The 15232-nt window shown below is 40.7% G+C and overlaps 1 protein-coding gene across 1 annotated transcript in view; it reads left to right on the top strand.

Annotated features, from left to right (window-relative positions):
* DOK5 (docking protein 5) overlaps positions 1-15232 on the top strand; it is a 44284-nt gene that overhangs the window by 11152 nt on the left and 17900 nt on the right. Inside the window, exon 2 of the mRNA XM_075721154.1 lies at positions 9828-9935. Coding sequence (XP_075577269.1) covers positions 9828-9935 — 108 coding nt within the window. The remainder of the gene's footprint in view (positions 1-9827; positions 9936-15232) is intronic.

Below are 15232 nucleotides of genomic sequence, written 5' to 3'. Positions count from 1 at the left end.
CTGAATTTTGTTTTTAAAATACTGGACAAACTGGCGACATTTTTCATCTGGTTGGTAGCTTTAAAAGTTCTGGCAGAGCAACGGAGCTCTTATGTGCAGGATCATCAATTTATACCCGGGATGGAGTCCATCTACTACAGGCCCCTGGGCTTTCTGCTGTGGCTTGGATCCTTTTGTGGACATGCCTGGAGTAATTCGGGAGACTGAAGGTTATCACTCTCAAGCCGGTGCAGCAAAGTGCTTGAAAAGGGAAATGCTTTTTGACTGCCGTGAACTTCTCCCTGCAGAGTATCAGTCCGTCTAGCAGTCTAGCCAAACCACTTCAGTTATTTGGGGCAATGCTGAAGTGCTTGTTACTATGATTTAATGGACTGTAATTCTGTAACTACATTTTGGTAAAGTCCAGCTTGCAGTGACTCACTTGGTAGCATTATTTGCTCTTTCATGCAGATTCACTTTGATTTTAAAACTGATCCAAGCTCCAGAGAGGCTGGGGGAATGACCTATGATTGCATAGCTTTGATGTCAGGGGTTGAAAGAAAAATGTGGAAGGAATAAGATAAGTTTACCTTGTGTTGGGACAGCATGATGGACTAAGCTTGAGACATACTTGAGGTGTCTGGAGGGTGTCTGTAGGGGTGGGAGGTAATGTGTTTGTTACAGGAAACCTGGGATGCTTTCTGAAGCTTGCAGTTAAATTAATTGGTGAATGGCAAAGAATGACACCGGGCCAAAAATGGGCAGTTATACCCATCTGTTAGTTATGGGCTTGCAGGGCATTTGTCATCCTTGGCTCTCTAAGCAGCACACAACAAGGATCATTAACTGAATTTAACAGGTGGGCAAGTGGCAACAGGTACAGCTGAACTGTTGAAGTCGCACACTCAAGACCGAGCAACTAAAGCCCTTCTCCCTTGTCTGGCTTTGGATGCTGGCAGCTTACTGCTGAAGAATTTACTGAGATAAAAGCCCAGTTCATGTGCGCTTTCTGCCTTCTTTTTGTCTCATTATGTGTAGTCTTAAAACAAGCCCAACTCTGAAATACAATGCTTACAACTGGTGTTATGCTGGTAGACTTCAGCTTTCCACTGGCTCTTGCAGTCCTCTTGCACTAGCTTGGGCTAATCTACACATCAGTTCAAATGGACAAACCCAACTTCTATTAATTTCTCATGTCCCAGCTGTGTAGTACTAATTAAAGAAAGAGTTCAAGAGTTCATTCACTGAAAGAAAGCCTGTTGCTGGGAGTCTGGGAGCAAGTACAGTTCATCTGCAAACATGGACCCAGTCCCATCTGCACCTTGTGACAGCCAAGTGCAGGAGAGCATCCCCCTACCATGGCTTGAGCAGGTGAGCTGGTGCTCGTTAGAGCTGCGGGCGGCTCTTACCAAGGGTTAGTGCATGTGCGCTCTGCAGCCTCTTTGCATCTGACGTGCTAATTAGCGAGCTCTGTGAACTGTTAATGAGCTGTATCAATGCCATTTTCCCCCTATAGCCCATGTAATTAAAGTAACCAAGTCAGATACTTAGTAACAAAAGAGAATGATTCCAAACCATAATTCATCGCAGTGATTTTAAGTTATTCAGCAGTTACCTAATTCTAACACAGCACTAAATTGTGTTAATTCACTGGACCGTAGTAATGGCCTGACCCAGCAGGACAGCACATCCCACTGCACTCTGTAGAGCTCAGCCAGCATCAGCTGGCTGCACAGAGTCAGTTTTTAGTCTGCATTGAAGCCATTACTATTTTTTCTTCCTATAGTAGTTAGAGTCCTAGGCTGATTTTCTCCTATCCAGTTTCATGCCTAGAATTAACTGTGCCCATATATAAAGCTTAGCAGATGTTCAAGGAGACAAATCAGATACTTAACTCCAGTCTGACTTTGTTTAAAATGTCACTAGCAAGAGAGGCTTTCTGCTGTAAATGCTTCTTGGCACTTGGAGGCACTCTCCTCTAATGGCCTTACGCAGCCTAGAATTACAACCTTTTCTGTGTATGATTTAAAAAAAAAAAAAAAAAACCCAACACCTTCCCCCCCCTCCAAAACCCAGCAACCCTATACTTTGAAGGCTCTAAGTCCATGAAGAACGGCCTGAAAGTGGCAGGATATTTCAGGTAATGCTCTCTTTATAATGATACCGCATCCAACTCATCATTTTTGCAGAGTAGACTGGAAGTTAAAATCGTGCTTTTAATGTCTTTTAGATCCCAAAATTCTAGACAGTCATTAGACAAACTAAAAAATGGAGTCAAGTTATATATTGCTCTCCATCACATCAAACAGCATGACTGCTTATCCCTTACATCTCCTGTGTAGTTTATTACACAGTGTAATTTATTTACACATTAGTTTATCAACAAGTCTCCTGTGAGTTGCATGTAAGGAGCACCTGCCAATGCAAATTCAAGGCACCATGCACTGAGTAGAGAGGGGATAGAAATGACTCCTTTGCAGAACACTTATGATACTCATGTGGGATAAGCAAGTCCTAAATCTCAGCCCTGTCTTCTTCATGACAGTTTGCATTAGCAGCTCTCACTGTTCTGTTCCAGGTGCCAGCCTCCTGGGTGTCCTGCGTTCTGGAGCCCTTTCCCTGCCACTCGAGGTCCAGAATGCTGTTTTAGGTGCCCCCCCAAGTGTGGTGGCTTCTCTGCCCTCTCTGGACTGAACCATAGTGTCCTTCCAAAGCCCTCAAAAGATACAGTCAGAGAGATTTCAGTGGTAATGTGCTCTGGCCAGGATCTGTAATTAAGATGCCTCTGAACTCTAGACTTCCAGCTGCTGAGTGCCTCAACAATTTGAAGGGGAACATTGCTTCCAAACTACTTTATTGCCAATTGCAATGATTCACTGTAAAGGGCTCTCATAAGCTCCTGGGTGTCCCTTTAAAAATTTTTTAAAGAAATGATCTTCTACCAGGCTGGAATGTATCAGCAAATCCCTTCTTGTCTTTCAATGAGCCCATTCCATCCTGAAATCTGGCAGAGGTGACCTGTGCCAGCAGCAGCAGCATTTTTGTTGGGCATTTTTTTCCCGTTTGTCTGAACCAATGACTAATATATACCAGTTACAAGCAAAACCTGTAAAATGCTACTTGCGTTTCCCTGTCAACATCCTTTGTCACAGAGCATAGTATAGACACAAAATAAAACAAAGGCTCCATTACTAAATTGTTGGGTAGTCGTGGGTGAGCCATTTTACTATGCGCTTAGATTATGCTCCTCACCACCCTGCCATGGCTTAGGCAATGTGCCCGAGATCACTGCACACAGACTTTCAGTTGCTGAGGATGTTTTGGAAGTACGTAAATCTTGTCTGTGGAATGAATCCCATGTAATCATGAAGGACCAAAACAAAAAAGAAAAAAAGAGATTTAGAACAGAGTTGCCTTCTAACTAGTGTGCCAAGTGGGAATGCATCTGTAGGCTCCAATCCAGCTGTTTGGTGTTTCAAATTAAGGCTGGAGGAATGGCTTTGAGTTCTGAGCCTGAACCATTAACAAAAATCCCACCCTGGTTGATGCAATTCCAGTTGGAAGGGAAGGGGTAGAAAGAAAGAGTTTTTGAAGAGGAGGGACTGATTAAAATGTCTCGTATTTTAGAGCAGTAGGCATCTGTTGTGACTTGCATTAATAAGTGTAAGAGTAAAAGAAGGTGTATAGATTCATAAAGATCTGCCAAGCATCTTTTTTTTGCATGGGTCTTATAGCAAGGTCTGGCCAGTGCCAAAGCTGGATTTTGTAACTTGATGAAAAAGCTTTGCAATACTGAGCAATATCATGTATTCTGAACAGGCACAGAGACAAGAGTACAGCTTCATTCCCTATTAGCAGCTGTGGAAGACTTCTTAGTGTAAAATATTGTTTCTGAAGATGTATATTGAATGAGAGGAAAGAGCGAGGTTTATCTCTCCACAAATGTGTTTCTCGGGGGAAGGAGACATCTAGATTATTTTCTTTGGTCCCCCAGAGAAGAAGATAGCTTGATGTAAACCGAGTTTAATTTATATAGTCATTATAACCTGATCACAATGAATAATGCAATATTGCTTACTCGTAACACACTCACATTAAATGAGTATTCTGGGAAAGTGAAATTGTCTTGTTGCCAAGTGCGGCGATATCTTTACAGACGACATGTGGACAACTTTGCTGCTTATTTTACAAAGCCAGTGAACCAGTCTACATTTCTATACACCATTTAAATCGTGCTAAACACATTTCAGTACAAGTTAGATATGTTTACAGCTATGTGATTCTTTCTAGTAATTCATCTACTTGTAATTGCTTTATACTTACATTGTGTTTTTTCAGACTGAAATAGAACTGAACATGGCTGCCAATATGGGGAGGAAGTGGGCAAAGGACAAAGCTGGGCTGGAAAAGTAGAGGCAAGTCATAACTGTATGGAAGAAATACATTCAAATTAAGTACTTCTATTTTGTGAAGTCGTGGAAAGATTGAGGGGTCTTCACTAGAGCCACACAGTCCCATTCAGCATGATACATAAGGCATCGTCATACTTGTTGGTACCTAGACCTCTTTACTAGCAAGCAGTCCTCCAGTTTTTCATGAAGAAACAGCTGCCTAATGGAGATCTACTGCTTCAGACATGTCTGAGGAGTGAATATAATTAAATGAATGAGCTGCAGTCTGCCTTTGTTGGCAGTATTTCATTTTTCTAGATGCAAAGCAAAATTCTAGATCCAGCCTCCTCACAAATTTCCTTCAGGCTAAGAATCCTATTTCAGGGCTCTTTACCACCTTTTGAATCAGAAGTGACACATTCAGGCAGTTTTTAAATAGAAGAATTAAGATCCAAACACTTAGCACTAGCTGGCTGATTTCCTGTGTGAACAACTCCCTGTTGGAAGGGACCTTGTACCTGAAACTCCGGTCTGCTGGAGACTCCCTGGCAAAGTTCGGCAAGAACGCTCAAATAAGTTCCCATGTGCAACTGAGGTTCTTCAGTGGGTGAGCTATCTTACCAGCACTGGATAAAGTGGCAGCATTTTTTTCCCAGGGGGGAAAAAAAAAAAGTTCAGAACATACTGTGAGAAATTTCTTGTGCTATTGTGCTGTGCCTTTACTAGATTATCTATTTCTAGAGGTTATCAGAGTCACAAAAGACAGGTTCCTGGCAATAGCCCAGGCTTTCTGGTAATCATCCCAAGCTGCATGATAGTACTTTCAGCTACTGCTTTTAAAAAAGCAAAGTTTGTGTTTATTTGACAGCAAGTTCAGTGTCCTTGTAAATGCAGCTCATTGGAATTCTTTGTTTTAGGGCAGAGAGCAGAAAAACACAACACATGAATAAAATAGGGCGGCTTTCCCTGAAGGTTCCCTTGTTCGCAAAGGAGAAATTCGCCAGATGAGACTTTGTGCTGCTGTCTCTGACCTCTATATCCCTCTTAAATAACAAACAAGAGGTGGGATTGTTAGGTCCTGAAGTAAAATAGGCTTGCTTTGCCGTAGTGTAGTGGAAGCCACGTATCTTGGTTTTAAAAAATAGCCAGTTTTAACCCCCCTGCCCCAAGATATGAAAAATAGCTTCCCCCCTCCAATTTCTAAATATTTGCCTATTTCCGGATGCTTCTTTAGGTCACTTGCTGAACGGAAGTATTGAGGGGTGGGGTAAACTTACTTTGGACTGAAATGCAAATTTTAGTTTTTAAATTCAAATGTTTGTTTCTTGTGTGCAATAGTTTGTGCTTCGCGTATAAAGAATGACATTTTAGGCGCTTAAAAATGTAGCTCTTGGTTATCTTGCTTTTCTGATCAGTTGGTAGGTGGTGAAGGCTGGCAGGTCTCCCTCCCCACATCCATTTCCAGGATGGTCCAGGGGCTTGGGTCATCACGTAGGACAGCAAGCCTCCGGCTTCAGTTTCCCTCTCTGCATGAGAGTATTCTCAAACCACAGCTGAACCATGACACCCAGGAAAGTCACAAGAAATTTTTCCACTTTACTCAGCCAGATGCTGACCGGTTCCAGCTGAGGTTAATAGCTCCTTTACTTGCCAGTGTATTTCCAGCATCAGAAGGAGCATGGGAATGGCTGAGCAATCCTGCCTGGTATTGAAGGCATAGCACTGAGAGGCAGGAATCCAAATACTCAGATTGCATCATTCCTTTGAAGTCACTCCTTCTTTGACTTCACTTGTGGTAATGATTTATATCAGCTGATCTTTAAAGCCAAGAATAGAACTGTTTTGATGTGACCTTGGACATGCATATTGAATCACCTAGCTGGGTTTTGGATGATCCACTTGATAAACAGTTGCATTATTTCCCTCAAGTTTTATGTGGTTACCTGCTCGATGGGCTGTTAGAAGCTGAAATTTTCAGGAGAGACCAGAGGAAGTAGATGCTAATTTTTGATACTCGAATTAAATTTTGAGTTAGGCTTTCTCAGAAGAGCTCACAGCGAGAGCTTTGTAAGTTTTAGGTGCTATGCAAATGAAAGCTATTACTGTTCTCTCTCAGCACATCAGATCCTGATTTGCTGTTTGGATTATCTAATCACTATCAGCCCAAGTGTTTGGAGTGGAAGTAATTACAGCAGTACTTTCAACTAATTCCTATTCATGGAGTAGTAGTGAAAATGTTGATTTGAGGGATAAGTGAGCTAAGTATTCATGACAGAATAGGCACCTAAGAGCATTTGGGGCTGGTTCTTGTTGCTGCTGTGAAAATGGCTGTAACAGTGTAAACAGTTCACGTGTCATCTTCAACTTGCAGATATACTGACAAGTCTCAGACATGTACTAGATCACGATGGCATCAAAGACCTAATTACTTGCTCTGTATTGTAGCTCATAACAGGGTCTATGATTAGCTCTGTCTTGGGCACCACATCACCTCATCTGTGTGTTGACTGTGTTGAAGGGCTTTCAGTGCTCCTAGGCAGATGCTGCCAAATTGGTTATTCATAGAATCGTAGAATGGTTTGGGTTGGAAGGACCTTTGAAGGTCATCTAGTCCAACCCCCTTTTTTATTGCTTTATTGCTAGAGGTTTAGGGTATCATGTAGTTATGCTCAGTTAAGATGGTGCTGGATGTTTGTGTGTCAGATATATGTGTCATGGGAGCATAGAAATGTGACTGTGATAATAGTACCCATTGTTGATGGCTCCATTATCTCATTTTTGAAGGTGCTAAGCAGGTTTAAAGTGAGGGGATGTATCTTCTTTTTGAGTTTGTCTATATAAGCTAAGCAGAGAGGAGTTAACCATTAGATCACTAACATTAATGGGATTCCGAACTGTATATTCAGGCAAAAATTTATTCATTGTCTCTAATGAAAACAAAGTACTTTATTGTGCTTTAAACTACTACTGCAGTAGTATCTCTCTGCCTAGAGATTCCCTAAGAGGAGAGAACTGACTAGCTCATACAGAAAGAGGAGGAAGTTCAGGGGAGGGACCTTCATGACCTGATTTTTCTCCAGTTTGCTGAAGTTAGCATCATGAATACCATTTGTTCTTTGTAGGTGTAGTTACTTGGGTCACGATGATGTTGTCCCAAGGCACTGGCATGATGTGTTACAACCCTTCGACTCTTTTGTTAGAGAATTGTTGTAATATGGGAGTGGAACCAAAACTCAAAGACCAGTATTTATATTGTAGGCTGATTTTTGGTTTTGTATCCTTGGAGGTACTTATATATAACAGGGTTTGGTTTTGGTCTCTCCCTGCCCCCCTACTCCCAGCTGTGCCCTGGTTCTGATCTAAATCTAAGAATTAGTCTTGGATTAGTCGTTGCTGAACTGCAGTAGTAAATTCCAGTAGCACCAACTTGTAGCCATCTACCGTGGCTTGACTTGAGTTGATTGTTAATAGTACTTAGGCGCCTAGCGGCATTTGGAAGGACGATAACCATCCTGGACCTGTGCCCAGCTGGAGGCAGAGCAAAACTTTATTTGCTTATTTGTATTAGAATGTTACTCTCCTGTTCTGCCCCTAATTCTGTGTGCTGCTGAGCTCACTCTTGCAGCTACAGCTTTGAGATGCTTGCTGACCCAGAGAGATGCTTCTGAGTGCAAATGGTCTAAGTAGGACATCATCATCATGTAGCTGTCCTTGTGTGTGTTATATAATGGCAAATGCATTACTAAAGGATTCTGTTCTCTTCTATGGCCTTCTAATTGCTAAAGTTAAAACTATAGGTTTTTGAAAAGCAAAAGGGCTGAATACTCAAACTTCTGACAATCTCTTTTGGGTGGGGTTTTGGAGAGTTTTTGTTGTCAAGTGTTATGAGGTTATCTGGGCCCAGCAAACAAGATTCTCAGAAAGCAAATGTAGACAGTCTCTTCCAGTAGAAGTGGGTGCATATCTGAATTGCTTTTTTGGTGGTAAGCTCTCATTTTGGTCAGTGTCTAGTAACTCTTGAACAATTCAATTCAAACCCTTGCATTAAACAGAACAGGTTGAGTGGCCAAAAAGCTGGAAAATTGGAAGAAAATCTTGATAGGTTCAGCTGGTGCCTGGCATCAGAGCAGCCTGTCCATATGCTAAATGCTTCTGCAGCCAAGTGGGCCAGGAGTCTGAGTGCCCACATGTGAGGCAGAATAATAAAGATGGGAGGAATAATAAGGTTCCCTGAACATCTTTATAGAAACAGCTAAAAGCTGGTGAAAGAAGCACAGCTAGTCAACTAACAATCATTTTTGGGCACAGAAATAAAGTGATAGATACGTTTCATGGGCATAATTGTTTTGTGCTGAATACATTGGTTAGAAACCCATCAAGGGTTCAAAGGATGGAGTTGCCTTGTCTGCTGGTTACCCTGTTGGGTGCTGGCTTAGCTGGAGGCAGTGAGATGTTTTGATGGGTCTCATCACTGATCACTCCAGTGAATTTGTGCTGCCTTGGAGCTCTGTCAGAGCTGTGAACTACTTGATAATGGCTGATCAGACTTTTTTCTTTGAAATCACACTAATTTTAGTGGCAGTTTTGTTTTATTTCTAACTTACCAGGTGTTACTTTGGAATTACTGATTGAATGTAGGCTGTGAACAGTTGGCCAGGCTTATAATTTTTTCCTTCTATACAGCCAGTATGTTATCTAAGCTGAGAGCTATGGTTTTGAATGTAAGAGGATGGCAGAAAGTGCACCACAGTTAAAGAATAGGTGGGAAGATTGCAAGAAATGGTGGCAGAAGTTTGAGAGATGAAGTGGCTTAATGCTGTAGATGGAAAGGTGTTTTTTCAACCACTCTGCACAGAGTCTGCCCTAAGTGACTTGAATTTAAATTCAACTGGACCTTGAAAGCAAAACGCCAGTTGTCAGAATGGTCCTGGGTTCTACAGTTAAATGATCCGCCTCTTTCATTACCTGGTAATGCAATTCCTTCTCCCTTATGTATCCTCATTTACCCTTATACATAGAATATACACTTACGGTTTTATCTCTCATACTTGTGTGATGGAAGGTCCATTCCTACCTGTCTGCTCAAGCTTTCTTCGTGTCTGTCTTAAGCATGCAAGACTGGAACTAGTAACAAATCTACACGGAAAAGTGTGTCACTTTATTTTTAAAGAGCTGTTTCCTAGAAAGCCCTGCATTTGCAAGCATAATTACAGCTCTTTCTTCCTAGCACCTTTGATGCAAGCATGCACCGTCTTCCTAAGAATTTCTGACTGTGTCATAATTCAAAAGAAATAGGATGTAACAATCCGTTACCTTGATTTTATGTTTTGTCTAAGCTACCGAGAGTCATTAATTGTAGCTCCAGAGCAACAGCTGATTTATGCATTTAACTTCTATGCAAATATTAGTGATATTCGAGTCATTGGAGATGCCAAGTTTATTCTCTTGTGTTTCTAGATTTACCAGAGATGCTGGTTAGTATTCAAAAAAGCTTCAAGCAAAGGGCCAAAGAGGCTGGAGAAATTCTCAGATGAACGAGCTGCTTACTTTAGATGCTATCACAAGGTAAGACTTGGTAATATGGTTGGTTCTCAAACTTTTTTTTAACCTACAATCAAGAATAAAATCTGAAGTTGACATGTATTAATTGGCCTGAAAATTAGAACTTTTTTTACTATCAAGGTCCTAAACCCACTTGTATGTTCCTTCATTTAGTGGAGGCAGAGTAAGTGTTCCATTTTCTGCTTTGTAGCAAACATCTTGCTAAGCTAATGGAAAATTACTTTATATTTAGAGAAGATGTCCTTTTCTCTCCTCAGCCCTTTAAAATCAGAACTGAAATACTTTGCAATGACTACTACTCTTCATAATTACAGTAGCAACCATCCAAGGTAATGTGTGAATTCAAAAAGCTGGGTATTTAGAGGTTCCCGTTTTACTAGGATTTTGCATCTGTGGGAAGACAGTACACAGCTACAGAAATGAAGGGCAATGTGCAAATTTTTCTTGCAATGCTGATGTGGAAACCTTTGCTAAATTCACTGGTATTAAAAAAATGGAAGTTTTTCCCTCTAATCACTTCTCTGGAGTTATGTGCACATTTCATATTCATCTGAGGATTTACATGTGTAATTCTCCTGGGCATGGAGATGAAAATAAGAAACTCTTTAATTTATAATCATTGCTGGCAAAAGCTTAATATATTAGAAGATTAGGAATTATGTGCATAAATTCCTAGGAGTTGGCGAGCACAGCTCAGCTTGAGGCTGATCTGCAGTTACTCACTTTGACGTACATTTAGGAGGAAATCTTGAGGGAATACTGAATCTGAATTCCGACTTGTCTGTCTACATGCCACGTAATTTGTAATTGATTGGTCATAAAACTTGTGGCTATTTGTAGTAAGTCATGCCCAGAAATAGTTCATTCAAATTTGTATTAAGCAACTTTCAAAAATAATGAGAAGTGCATTTTTTTTTTATTTGATGTGCGTGAGGGTTGCACAGTGTGTATAAGACTATTTCCAGCTTTGTGTGAAATGTTGCATTTATATTAGTATGGCTCTGTCAATTATTGATGCAAATCTGTATTTCTTCCATTGTATTCATCCAATATATCATCAGCACACACTGACCTGACGTTCAGATTAGGTAATGGATATGAAATCCATGAGGAATCTAAATGGGGCTGGAATTTTTTCTCTTCTTTCAAGAAAATCTGTAGGTTAGCACGCACTTGTCGTGTATGAAACCTAACAGCAGTTTCCTGCATCTGGATCTGCAGACTAAAGCACCGTAGAAAGCCCCGCTGGCTTTGAGGGGTTTTCAGCTTTAGGTCAAGCTTAGTCTATAGTTAACAGTTACTTACTGTTAAACTATTGCTGCTTCTGTAATTTTAGTATCTGTATTTCTCCGGTAGCTTATTTGACAGGAATGAACAATGGTCAAACTCCACAATTGGTCACTTTTGGAGGAGTAAAACAAACTTGAATGCAGGTCACTTGAATGTAGAGTGCACTCCTGAAAGCACTGGTTCCAGCTGGAGTGAACTGATAGATTATATCCTAAGTCTCCTTTTCAGGAATTGGAGGGCGGTGTCTTGGGGTCTGAGTCTTACGCTGAGTGTACCTGAGATGATCAGTCTGAGCTTCTGGTTTTTTGGTGTCTTGGACCTGCTGAGCTAGACTGCCAGCCCCGATGCTCCGAGCCCTTCCCCTAAACATCTGTCTGCTTCAGGTTCCAGGTGTGTAGACCCAAATTACGGGATGCATTGCTGAGGTTTCTGCCAGAAAGCCTGTGGTCCTCCTGTACAAAATGGAGATCTGTCTTCCCAGCACCACGTCAGCCTGGACTCTGCGGCTGAGCTTGCTGAGAGCCACTGGGGTGCAGACAGGCTGGACCACTGGGCAGCGATCTCGCTGCCGTTTGTGGGAGCTGCTCTGGGAACATTGCCATCAGCGTTTGTTCTCCACGTTTATCACTCCTCTTTGCCACTCTGTAATGAAGTGGTGCTAACCAAGTAGAGCAGTTTAAATGTGATTGCCCAGGACAGTAGGTTGTCACTTACGCAGCGTTGCCATTTGGCAGTGCGGCTCAGTGTCCCCATTTTTTCACTGTGATGGTAAATGAGGCTGTCTTCTAGTTCTAGAGTCATCAGCTATACAGGTTGATGGGTCCTGTTTATTTTTAACAAACCTTACTGAAAGGAAGCTAATGAATATTAAATAGCATTTTCTGGCAAAAATGTGTTAACTTACAAAGAGCACAGGTACATAAAAATGAGTTTCTTTTTTAAATAAGCTTTGTAAATGTGTGAAATTCTAAGGTGGTGAATGATGCAGCTTCTAACAGTATTAAATATGAGGCGTTGAAAAAGGAGAACATGTCACTGCTGCTCTGTACTGCTCTATGGTTAAACTGATTCTATAGAAAGCATAGTTAATTAGTAATTAAAAACTGCAACAAACAATATGGCAGAGTCTTCAACTAGCACTACTTGTCACCTGGTTTTGATGTAGAATATTAACGTGACTTTGGTACTCAAGACATCATCCGGAAGTTTAGGATGGTCATTGCGGTTGTCTTGAGGTACGTTTGGCCAGCAAGAGCAACTGTTGCAATAACATCTTGATGGTGCGTAGAAGCTTTTCTGTGACTATTCTAGTTCTGTCACTCCTGGACAGAAGGCTGCTTCTCTTTGTCTCTGACAATAAAGTTAATCCTACAAATGAGAAGCCCAGCCAGTCCTGTTAACATGTCAAATGTCACTGTGTCATAAGCTTGTGCTAATGAATCTAAGGGTGAATGCAGTTCAGTCTGATAGATGATACTGTAAGAGGAAAACCTCACTTATAGATTACAGTGTTTCAGAAGTATGGTCATTAACTTCCTACCTGGGTTCTGAATTCATTCTCAAATGCTGTTGAAAGCAGCATCAAATCCAGAAAACTGAGGAGCCCCTGCTCACCCCATCAATCTCGGGAAAGGTTTAATCCATCATAAAACTGTAAAGGGTAGAAAAAGAAAACTGATGAATGGAGCTAATTTTTCAATAGCACCTGCCTCCTTCACTGAAGTGTTAAATTGTTTCATTTTGTTGCTTTTTTTTTTTTTCCTTGTGATGAATTAAAGTGCAAATATTATTTCAATTTATTAGCGGAAAGAGTCTGTCCAGAGCATTTGTTCTCTTGGCACCGTGGTGGTACCAGCCACTGAAGCTGAGTTGCTGTGGACTGAGACCGTACAACATCTCCTTGGCACCCTTACCCAGCCAAGGTCTCTCCTTTATCCATTTGAAGTCTGGGTCACAAGCAGCATTTCCGAGGTGTCTCGGTGGTGTTTCTGTCATATTGGGGCGTCCAATTTGTTCGCGTTTGAACACGTGATGTACGTGTCCCCTTCTGCAGCCCTGCACCAGAGGCTGAATTTTGATGTCCTTGCCACTCAAAGTTCAAAACAACAAAAAAAAAGTACTTTTTTTTATAATACTGACCTTTAAATACTTTCTAGTCTTTTTTTATTTTTTTTTAAAAGCGGAAAGGTTAAAGTGTCCTAAAATACAGGTCATCTGAGAACAGTCATCTGTACCTTATGAAGCGAACTGGAAATTTGCATACACAAAGCAAATTGCCCACTTAATTCATTTGGTCCCACAAGGGAGAGAAACTAATCAGGATCAGGGCTACAAAATCTATGCAGAGTTGCCTTTCAGGTAGCTGTCTAGTTTTCACTTGGTAACTGTAAGTAATCAGCCACAAATTACTGTATGCTTTAACAAAATAATATTGGAGGAAGGAAGAAATTATTATTTCTCCAAGTGACTTTTGACTTTGCAGTGTGCCAGAAGAATCCTCAATATTCCAATACTAAACCAACTAATTGCATACTGCTGACAGGAATGTACTGATTCCTCGAGGGGATCTAAGTTTTAATCCGATTGTATTAATCTTGCCTTGAAACAGCAGAAGTAATTTAAACAGTCTTTCTGTCTAGTTATGGAATAATCCATTTGGAAAATTGAATTGTGTAATTTGTAATTGTTTTCCAGGCTTGCTAATGCAAAACTGTATCGGTAGCAAATTAAATGTTTAAAGTATGACCACTCTGCTAATAACTGGCTGTTAAACATTTATTTTAATGAATACTATCACTTACTATGAATGAAGTGTCTAGTTTGAGGCTTTAAAAGAATTAAAGCAACTTGTCGGGATATTTTGGTATCTTCACTATAATGCTGTACAGCGAGGCTCACTACAAGTCTGTGGGGCAGGTATGTGTCCTTCCACATGGAAGGGATGTGTCTTGGGCACGGTGAGTGAAGGAGCAGCCTCTGAGAGTGATGGTAAAAACTGAATCTGTAAATCTGGTAGTTGGTCCTGGCTTTAATTTCTTCAAATAAGCCAGCGCTGGACTACAGCAGGGTTGTGGCCAGTGTGTGCGATTCTGTATGTGAGCAAGTGAAAACCAGCAGCTGATGATTTTTCCCATTGAAGAAAGGGAGATATAGGCATGGCTGTAGATTTTATTTATATAGCTATATTTATATTTTTAAATAAATCTTTAAAAAACTATGTAAAATTTTAGTACGTTAGGTATACTTAGTATGTTAGATATGTACAGGCAAATCTTATAAGCAGGACTGGGCTGGAATTGCAGCAGCATTTTCCATTAAAAGTTCTCTGGTGTGTCCTTGGAAGTGTTCTACCTGTACTCGTCATGGGGGGAATTTTCAGGAAGCCAAGATGGAAGCATGAAGCCCTTAATTAAGATTAAAACACAAGGTACTTGAAAACCATTGAATGTGGCAGTTTTGTAGGCAATAAATATACTCCCTTGTGCTGTGCTCTGAAAGGCTACCCATATTTGAGAATTATGTACTAATTTAAATAATAGTTTGAATGCTAAAGACCATTTTTAGTAAATTGTGTGTTTGGCCTGTTTTTGAAGGGAATGGGAGAGATGGAAGAATTTTTGCCTGAGTGTATCTGGTCAGGGTGAAGCTCAGTCTGCTTGTACTGTCGGTTGGGAAATGCATGATTAATCCCTGCTCCTGGTTCCGAACTCTCTCACCACACAGCTCTGCAAGTATTTAGTTTTTAATCTAATGAAGTGTATTTCAATTATATGGATTGTCATCTTAACATAAAGGAGGCTTGAAAGTCAAGGGGAGGGGAGAAGTATGCAAAGGGAGGTCTTTAACCCCTAACAAAATGTTGTTGTTCTTGTGTTCTTCTCTGTTAATACTGTCTTAGGTCTGATATTTGTGGTTTACCCACCTTTTTAGAATTAAGTTTATAAATGTACATTACTTATGAATCTCAGACAAATAAAACATACATGAATTAAACTAACCATGAAAAGACT

This window comes from Pelecanus crispus, chromosome 14 (genome assembly GCF_030463565.1).
Source record: "Pelecanus crispus isolate bPelCri1 chromosome 14, bPelCri1.pri, whole genome shotgun sequence".
NCBI lineage: Eukaryota > Metazoa > Chordata > Aves > Pelecaniformes > Pelecanidae > Pelecanus > Pelecanus crispus.
Note: the sequence above shows the minus strand (reverse complement) of the source record. Positions and strands in the feature narration are given on the sequence as shown.